This window comes from Arachis duranensis, chromosome 5 (genome assembly GCF_000817695.3).
Source record: "Arachis duranensis cultivar V14167 chromosome 5, aradu.V14167.gnm2.J7QH, whole genome shotgun sequence".
Taxonomy (NCBI): domain Eukaryota; kingdom Viridiplantae; phylum Streptophyta; class Magnoliopsida; order Fabales; family Fabaceae; genus Arachis; species Arachis duranensis.
Genome location: NC_029776.3, coordinates 41,310,018 through 41,320,436, shown reverse-complemented (window position 1 = coordinate 41,320,436; position 10,419 = coordinate 41,310,018). Strand labels below are relative to the sequence as shown.

Below are 10,419 nucleotides of genomic sequence, written 5' to 3'. Positions count from 1 at the left end.
TTCTTTTTTTTATTCTTTCTTTCTAATTTTAAAATTTCAAAATATTTATTCAACTTTTTCTTTCCACTTTTCAAAAATTTAATCTTTAATTTTAAATCTTGTTAGTTAAATGGCTGTTTGTATCTTTTCTTAATCTTTCCTTTTTTTTTTCAAAATTTTTAACTTACTGTTTTCTTTATTTTTGAATTAGTTTTTCATTTTTTATTTTATTTATTTATTTAATTTTTGAAGGAAAAAATTAATTCGTCTCTTTTCTCTCTTCTTGGTATCTCACTAGGAGCTCTCTATACTCTTACATAGAGACTTTCACTTTTCTTTGTCTCTTGTCTGTGTAAGCAGGAACAGAAAGAGTGCACTATGGATCTAGAGGAAGAAGTACATCCAAGAAGAACCTTAGGGTTTTATACAGCCCCACTCCTGACTTCTATGGAAGCAGCGTTAGTATACCTTCTATTGGAGTAGCTCATTTTGAGCTCAACCCACAGTTAATCACTCTAGTGTAGCAAAACTGCCAGTTTCAGTGACTTCCTCAAGAAGAGCCCACATAATTCCTTACTGAATTCTTTTAATATGCTGACACAGTGTACACTGACGGAGTAGACCAGGATGTCTACAGGTTGTTGCTTTTTACCTTTGCTGTTAAAGAATAGGCAACGAGGTGGTTAGATAACCAACCTAAGTCTAGTTTGAAAACATCGAGTCAGCTGGTGGATAAGTTCTTGAATCAATACTTTCCACCAAAGAGGCTAACCCAGTTATGACTAGACATTCAAGGCTTCAAACAACGACATAATAAATTCCTTTATGATGCTTGGGTGAGGTACAAGATGATGCTACAGAAATGCCTTGCTGAAATGTTTTCAGAATGGGTAAAGTTAGACATCTTTTATTACGGAATCACAGATATGGCTAAGATGTCCCTAGACCATTCTGCTAGTGTTTAATCCACATGAAAAAGTCAATTGAGGAAGCTTACGAGCTCATTGATACAGTTGCTAGAAACGAGCATCTATATTCCTCTAATGAGACTCCAATGAAAGGAGAGATTAAGACAGTGTTTATTGAGTCAGACCCTACTGAACAAAGTGAGTCATTAACCTAGCAACTGCACTCCCTTGCACAACAAATATTGAAATTTCAAGAGATGATGCACAAAACTTGAGCCTCTAATAGAGCTATAGAAGCACATTTGAGTCAAACTAGACAGCACTTATCTGAACAAATAAGAGAAGAGTGTCTGACCCTCATTAGTACCAAGGAGGCTGAGCCTAAAATGGTACCCACTGTTGGTGAACTAAATGAAGAAGAGTCTAGAGAAGAGGCTGGAAGCACATTGTTGCATGCCCCTCTTATGGGAAGAAAGCTTGAAGTACCACACCCTCAGATGCCCCAAAAGGAGACCAATGAAGAGCACTGCTCACAATCCTTGGAAGACTCTAAAAAGATGCAAACCAATATTCCTTTTGTTGAGGTTTTGAAGCAATGGTCTCTCTCTACTAGAAAAAACCTCTCTGATATTGAGAGAGGCAAATTGGTGCTGAGGTTAAAGAAGGATTACATGATTATCAAGGTCCTTAAACCTCCACTACCCCCTGACAAATGAGGTACTTCCATGCAGAGTATAATACTGAAGTCTCCTCCCTTGGTGAAAACTCATACAGTTTCCTCAGACATCAAACTTAAGTTTGGTGTTGGACAGTCACCACTCACCAAGGGGGAAGGTCCCAAGAGGCAGATGCATAGGGGATGGAGAAACAATACAACCCCTACCCTAATAAGCAAGGAGAATCAAGCTCATCACACTAAAAGAAAGCTTACTAGGAGGAATTCAAATCTGAGGGCACTAATCCTCTCTTCTTCTCCCATGAAGTTATTTCTATTAACTAACTGGAAAAAGAGGAAGAAAGTCAAAAATCAAGTGTCAAGCTAGTAATGGTAAAGAAGCTCTTGTTTGGAGGTAACCCAACCATAGGTAGAGTATTTCTGTTCTTATTTCTTTTGTTTATTTTCATTTGAGTTTAGTTTATTTTTAGAATTTTCCCATACTTTTTAATGTTTGTGATCATGTGTAGTAGTCAGAACAGAGACCAAAACGTTCAAAGATAGAAATAGAACACCCTGGAGCAAGTACCTTGCTAGCGTTGAACTCCAGCTATGGAGTCTCTAGTGGGTGTTCAATGCCCAAGAAGAGGCAAAGACCTGGCGTTGAACGCTAGTCAAGAGGCAGAGGCTGGGCGTTCAACGCCCTATAGGGGGCAATGACCTATCATTGAATGCCATAGAGGAGGATCTCATGGGCGTCCAATGGCCACTATGGAGCAAAAAACTGGCGTTCAGTAGAGGCTGGGTGTTCAACGCCCACAAGGGGGCAGAAAATTTGAATTCCCTAGCCTTCCTAGACTAGTGGGTCCCACAGAAACTCCACCTATCACACCTTCATTCTTCTTCTCCTTCTACTCTCTCATTCCCAATTGATCATATTTGCTCGAGGACAAGCAAAACTTTTAAATTCGGTGTTGCAAAAGCTTTACTTTTTGACTTCTACCACTACTAAGTATGGCACCAAAGACTGGTGAAACCGTAAGGAAGAGGAAGGAAAAGGCACTTGCCTCCGCTTTCCTTACGTCATATGTCACCTATGCAATTCAGACAGAATTGTCACAAAAGGAGACATCCCCATGAAAGAGGGCAAGCCCATCACTAAAAGAAGGATGGAGCATGTTAGAGAACCGGCACATAGACTATAGCAAGAGCATGTGGAGCTTCCTCAACAAGAAATTCCTAAGATGCCTTAAGGATGTATTTTCCTCTCCAAAAATTTTTTGGGACCAATGGCATACCTCTCTTGGAGAGTCAAGCTCCAACATGGATTAGCTAAGGATGGGACATTAATAGCACTCTACCATCCTCCATGAAATAAGAGAAGATCAAAGAGCCATAAGGGAAGAACAACAGAGACAAGGGCATGACATAGAAGAGATAAAGCGGTCCATTGGCTTCTCTAGAAGGAGCTTTAGTCGCCGTCACTAAGGTGGATCCGTTCCTTTTATCTCCTATTTGCTTATGTTATTTTTCTATTTTCCATGTATTTTATGTTATTGTCTGTTTCTAGTGCATGATCATCTTTATGTCTTAGGGCTATGAAATTTCCATATGTCTCTCACTTTGCTTAAAAGAAAATTTTAATTGAAAAAGAGAAGTAAGATACTTAAATTTCGAGTTATATATTAAGAATAGTCCAATTATTTGATGTGGTGGAATTGCTTTTGTTTTCTGAATGCATGAATAAACAATGCATATTTGATGTTGGAGTAAAGAATGTTAGCTCTTGAAAGAATGATGATAAAAGAGAAGTATTATTGGTAATCTGAAAAATCCAAAAAAATTGATTCTTGAAGCAAGAAAAAGCAGTAAAAAGCAATATATATATATGTGTGTGTGTGTGTGTGTGTGTGTGTGTGTGTGTGAACCAAAAGGCAAGTGTAAGGATCTAAGGCTTTGAGCATCAATGGTTAGGAGGGCCTAAAAGAAACACCATCTTAGCCTAAACAGTTCAAATGTGCTGCTTTCCTAACTATATGTTTGTGGTGCAAAGGTGTCAAGTGAAAAGCTTGAGACTGAGCAGTTAAAGTCGTGATCCAAAGCAAAAGAGTGTGCTTAAGAACTCTGGACACCACTGCCTGAGGATTCTAGCAAAGCTGAATCATAATCCGAAAGGGTTCTCCTAGTTAAGTGTCTGTAGCGTTTATGGACCTGGTGGTAATACGGGAAAACAAAGCGCTTAGGGTCACAGCCAAGACTCTAAAGAAGCTATTTTCAAGAATAAAAAAGGACTAAACTAGGAGACTCAATAATATCATCTGGATTCTAAGTTCCTAAAGATGCCAATCATTCTAAGCTTCAATGGAAAGTGAGGTGCTAAAACTATTCAGAAGCAAAAAGCTACTAGTTCCGCTCATCTAATTAAAACTGAGCTTCATTGAAAACTTTGAGATTTATTGTATCCTTCTCTTCTTTTTATCCTACTTTGTTTTTGGTTGCTTGGGGACAAGCAACAGTTTAAGTTTGCTGTTCTGATGAGTGGATATTTTATACTTTTTTGGCATTATTTTCATGTATTATTTAAGTTTTATTATGTTTTCATAGATTTTAGTGCAAAATTTGCGTTTTTGGATTCTACTCTGAGTTTGTGTGTTTTATGGTGATTTCAGGTATTTTCTGGTTGAAATTGAGGAGCTTGAGCAAAAGTTTGATTCAGAGACAAAGAAAGGACGGCAGATGCTGTCAAGATTTGACCTCCATACACTCGAAGGAGATTTTCTGGAGCTACAGATGTCAAAATAGCGCGATCTTTACGGCTATGAAAAGCTAACATCCAGGGATTTCTAGAAATATATAAAAGTCTATACTTTTCTTTGGAAATAAAGGCCCAAAACTGGCGTTCAATGGCAGCCACCAGCCCCATTCCTGGCATCCAGTGTCCACAGTGGAGCAACTGGTGTCCAACGCCCAAAAGGGAGTCTTAAGCCTGCATTCAACGCCCCTAAGGGGTACTAGCTTATGGAAGACACTCAAGCTCAGCCCAAACACTTACCAACTAGGCCCTAGAAGTAGATTTTCACACTACTAGACTAGTTTATCTTATTTCCGTAATTTCTAGTTAGCATATTAGTATATATAGGAGAAGATCAACCATGTTTATCATCTTCTTCTTCCCCCATTTTGTATTTTCGAATATTATAAGTCACTAACCTCCTAAAGTTAAGGTTAGGAGCTCTGCTAAGTTTCATGTATCAATATTATTACTGTGCTAGTCCAATATGTCTGATTCTATTCTCTTATGCATTATCGTTCTTCATCTTATGAATTAAGAGTGACCCATGACAATCATTCTTGTTCTACATGGGTTCTGTGCGAGTCTTAACCCAGAGAGTGTTGAACCTAAGCTAGAGATTGCATTGCGATTCTAATAGAGTACCTGGGCAACTTTGGATACGTGACATGAAATCCCGTTGACCGTGGGTAAGTGAGGTTTCTGTGGTGCTAAGGCTAGAGTCTGAGAAGTAGCATTCTGATCCGGAAGATCTGGCTTGTCTGTGGAACCTTGAGTAGGGTCATGAAGGAGAGTGGATTGCTTAGAACTTCATTTACTACTACAATGAGAAACCTAGAGGTGGCTTGAAGAGAGGACATGAGTCACTTACAACATGGTGGATTGCTGCAGTGGAGGAGGTTAACATGATGAGAGGACATGTGTTAATCACTTACGACTGCCATTGAAGAAATCAGAAAGTTATTGAATTGTACAGTAAGAAAAGTTAATCTGGAAAGACAAAGCATCTCCGAAGCCTCAATCGTTCTCATACCATTGATTTTCCACCTATTTGGTAACATTTTATTTGTTTATTTTGTTTTATGCGTTTCCCGTGACAAACTATAATTTCTATCCGCCTAACTAGGATCTTCAAGGTAACCACTCCTTGCTCAAACCAACAATCTACGTAGGATCAGCCCTCACTCACTTGAGGTATTACTTAGAAGACCCGGTATACTTACTGGCCTATCTGTGCAAATTCTGCGGAGCCAGTTTTGTGCACCAGTATCTCTATGTTAAATTTCATTCAATTCGTAAATTTAATTTTAGATTTATTTGTCTTGAATTGTTAAGGGTGCTCAATCAAGATATATTAATAAGATTTCCTTTCTTTCTAAAGTGGGTTAAACATTATTTAAAATTAAGAAATAATCACTGATTATATTTCTTTTAGTATTTTAGTAGGGTTTACCTAATTATAAACATTAAAGTTAGTCCTTAATTGAGTTTAACAATTTCATGAATCATATAATAAAGCAGTGATTTAATTTTGGACAATGGGAATGATCAAAGGAGCAAAGTTGATATGCTAATTGTCCGAGAACTAAAGGAGATGCTTGATAAAAATAATGTGTTGGTAAAGTCATTTCGCATGGTTAGACACTCTTTGAACAATGGCACTCAAAAAAATGTTAAGCTTATGCTTATTGGTAAGAGAGGACGAGATGGAAGAAGATATAATTTCCCTCGGTATTAAAAGTGGCTAGATTAATTGTGGGTGATTTTAATGCATCATGAACTGAGAGAGATATTGTTGTTCAAACCCAAAGTGGAAGTCTTCAGCGTATAACAGAACTGAAACCATTTTATATGGGAATACAGTATCCAATTTTGTTTCCATATGGAGAGGATGGCTTTTGAGAGCATATACCAATTAATCGCATTAAAAGAAAGAATGACAACGAAGAAAAGTGTGTAACCTTGAGGAACTATTTTTCATTTTATATTCAAGAAAGATTCTCTGACAGTTTTCCTTTGCTTTATTCTAGACGACTATTCCAACAATTCATAGTTGATGTATATTCAATGATCGAATCATCTCGACTAAATTATTATCGTTTTCACCATAAAAATGTATAGTGTGACCTCTACAAAGGTATCTGTGAAGCTGTTGTGAATGGAGATAATTCGGCAACTACATATGGTAGACGTATAGTCTTTCCAGCAACTTTTGTTGGAGGTCCTAAATATATAATTCAGAATTATCAAGATGCTATGGCAATTTGTACCAAAGTTGGTTATCCTGATTTATTCTTGACCTTTACATGCAATCCTAAATGGCCAGAAATAGTGAATCATTTGTCTACTAGGGGACTAAAAGCTGAAGACAGGCCTGTCATTGTATGTAGAACGTTTAAAATGAAGCTTGATAGCTTGGTTAAAGAACTTCCTGTAAATATGTTATTTGGAAGGGTCGTTGCAGGTATTTTTTAAGAATGATTTTCGGTTAAATAGATTATTTACATTTTTCAATAACATAGTAACAAACTTTTTATATGAATTAAAGTCTTTTTCTTTTTACAGTGGTATACACTATTGAATTCCAGAAGCGTGGTTTGCCTCACGCACATATACTGTTATTTCTTCATAAAGGGGACAAGTTGCCTACTCCTGATGATATTGGTAAGATTATATCTGCAAAAATACTAGATAAAAGCGTTGATGCAAAGTACTATGAAGCAGTCAGTAACTTGATGATTCATGGTCCATGTGGAGCTTCCTTAAAGGATTCACCATGTATGGACAATGGTAGGTGCTTCAGGAATTTTCCTATGCATTTTTTTATTCTACATCTATTGATAATGATGGATATCTCTTTTATCGCCATAGAGACAATGGCAGAACTATAAAGAAATCTGGAATTGAATTAGATAACAGATGGGTTATTCCACACAATCAAAGTTTATTGTTAAAATATGGTGCTCACATCAATGTTGAGTGGTGTAATCAATCTAGGTCAATTAAATATTTGTTCAAGCATGTTAACAAGGGTCATGACCGTGTTACTGCTTCCTTTTATCGCGAGGGGTCTATGGAATCATTATGTGATGAGATTGATGAGATAAAGATGTACTATGATTGTAGGTATTTATCTCCATGCGAAACAACTTGGTGAATTTTGGGATATGATATCCATTACATGTACCCAGCAATCATTCGCTTACCTTTTCACTTGCCAAGTGAACAGATTGTTTTATTCTAAGATCACGAATCATTGAAAGATGTGGTCGAAAGGCCAACTATCAATCAATCCATGTTTTTGGCATGGTTTGAAGCAAATCGTGAATTCGAGGAAGCAAAACAGTTGAGCTATGTAGACTTTCCTTCCAAATTTATATGGAATGCTAATTCCAATAAATGTCATCGAAGAAGGTCACATCATGTAATTGGTCGTGTTTATTTTTTTCCTCCTTCTTCAGGGGAATGATATTATCTTAGGATACTTCTCAATTTGTTGAAAGGACCAACAAGTTATGAAGACATTCGAACATACAATGGTGTTGTTTACAAATAATTTCAGGAGGCATGTATTGCTCGTGGTTTGTTGGATAATGACAGAGAATATATTGAAGCAATTGAAGAAGCAAGCATTTGGGGTTCTGGCGAATACCTTAGGAATCTATTTGCCACTCTTCTATTTTCTAACTCAATGAATAGACCTCTATATGTTTGGGAGAAGACATGGGAAATACTCTCTGATGGTATACTTCATAATAGAAGAAGACTACTTAATGACATATTTCTATATTAATGTTTGCACTTGATTTATTTATTTAATGTAGGACTAACAATATCCAACAATGAGTTGTTAAATCTCACTCTCTAGAAATTCAAACAATTCTCAAGAGAAATAATCGTAGTCTAATGGACTACCCTGACATGCCTTTTCCTAACATTGATTTTGAGGATGACGTTTCTTGCGATCTTTCAAATAATAACCTATTCAATGATGAATTGTTGTACGACAGACAATACTTAAGGTCAACGTATTTAATAAAACTTGCAAAGATGACCACTGAGCAAAAGAATGTTTATGACACTATTATCAACAGTGTCGACTGAGGTGAGGGTGGTTTATACTTTCCATATGGCTACGGTGGTACAGGGAAGACATTCATATGGCAAACTCTTACTGTATCTTTGCGTTTAAGAGGCCAAATTGTATTAACAGTTGCTTATAGCGGTATAGCATCTTTGCTAATTCCTAGCGGTAGAACGGCTCATTATAGATTTGCAATCTTTTAAATGTTGACCAGATTTCAACTTGCAACATTAGACAATGAATCTAATTAGCCGAGTTGATATTGAAATCTAAGTTCATTATATGGGATGAAGCTCCACTGGACAATAAATTTTGTTTCGAAGCTCTTGATCATACCATGAGAGATTTGCTTAAGATTGTTAAGTCCAATAGTGAAAATCTATCATTTGGCGGTAAAATAGTTGTGTTTGGAGGTGATTTTCGACAGATTTTACCCATAATACCTAAAGGTTTTAGATAACATGTAGTTCATGCAACCATCAATTCGTCTTATTTGTGGGATCATTGTAAGGTGTTGAAGTTGACTCAAAATATGAGATTAAAGGATCTAACAACATTGAAGGATCTGATCAAAGCTTAAGGGAGTTTGCAGATTAGTTATTGAAGATAAAAGATGGCAAGATCGGTGAGATTTTTTATGGTATTGGTAGAATCAAAATTCCAGATGACATCCTGATAAAAGATTGAATTAATCCAATTGAAGTTGTTATAACATCCACATTCAAGAATTGCATTGAGGATCCGGATGACGAGAAGAATTTACAAGATAGAGCTGTGTTGGCACCAACACCTCAGACTGTAGATGACATTAATGAATATATGATGAAGATTAATCAAAGACAACATGTTTCTTACTTCAGTGCTGATATGGCTTGTAAGTCCGAGACACAAACAAATGTTGCTGCAGTTGTTCACACCCCTGAATTTCTCAATGGTCTTAAGTCTTTCGGTCTTCCCAACCACGAAATTAAATTGAAGGTTGGTATACTGATAATGCATCTTAGACACATTGATCATTCTTCGGGTTTATACAATGACATACGGTTAATTATTACTCAGCTTGGGAAATAAATTATTGAAGCTAAAGTAATTACCGGGAGTAATGCAGGACAGAAAGTGTTCATACCAACCTGTCCCCTTCTAATCATAGGATCCCCTTTAATTTAGCCAAAGACAGTTTTCTATAATGGTTTCCTATGCTATAACCATAAATAAGGAAGCCTGTTTTTAGCCATAGTCAACTATACGTGGCTCTTTCTTGAGTAACAACCAGACAAGGTCTCAAGATATTAATTTCTAATGAAGTAGGAAAAGAGTCGACTATGACAGATAATGTTGTCTATAATGAAGTTTTTAGAAATATGGATTGAAAGTAATATTTTGAATGTATTTTATTCCCTTTAAAGAGTGTTATTGTGATATGAATATTTATGTTTTCATTCACTACAAGAATATGGCTGATTAGCTACCATGAAAAGAGTCATAAAATCATCGCTTATCTGATGCAAAATATAATCTGTGACAGATTAGCTACCGCCTAGCAACTAATGCTTTCCTCGCTAATTACAAGTCGCAGATTAGTGAGGCAAATACAACAGTTGCTATTTCATCGGAAAGTTTTTTAGTGACCAAATAGATAGTCGCAAATCCATCACTAAGGTAAAAGCTAATTCCATAGAAGAAATAGACTAAACGGTAGTCACTAATTAGCGAGAAACTTTACTGCAGCAGACTCGTCGTTAAATGCAAGATAACGTCATAGACAAAATAGAAAGCTTAGTTGACGCTATTAGTGAGGAATTTTTCTGAACCTAACTCATCGGAAGTTGTCCGCTAATATGATCGCAAATTTGTCAAATTTTTTAGCAAATCTATAGCTAATCTTTGAAAATCTTTAATCAAACTTGTAGGAGTTTTGTCGCTAAACCAAAGATATTTTAAATGAGAAAGTAGAGTTATGAAGTAGTTGCTAACTTGCTAGGAAATAATATGTAGTCAATTA

At 36.4% G+C, this 10,419-nt stretch overlaps 1 protein-coding gene across 1 annotated transcript; it reads left to right on the top strand.

The window, feature by feature from the left end:
* The first annotated feature begins 1,273 nt into the window (after positions 1-1,273).
* On the top strand, positions 1,274-8,437 carry LOC107489220 (uncharacterized). Its single transcript, XM_016109986.1, has 7 exons — positions 1,274-1,570; positions 6,455-6,797; positions 6,899-7,127; positions 7,205-7,455; positions 7,579-7,757; positions 7,896-8,076; positions 8,202-8,437. The coding sequence occupies exons 1-7, from the start codon at positions 1,274-1,276 to the stop codon at positions 8,435-8,437; spliced, it is 1,716 nt and encodes a 571-aa protein (XP_015965472.1).
* The last annotated feature ends 1,982 nt before the right edge of the window (positions 8,438-10,419 follow it).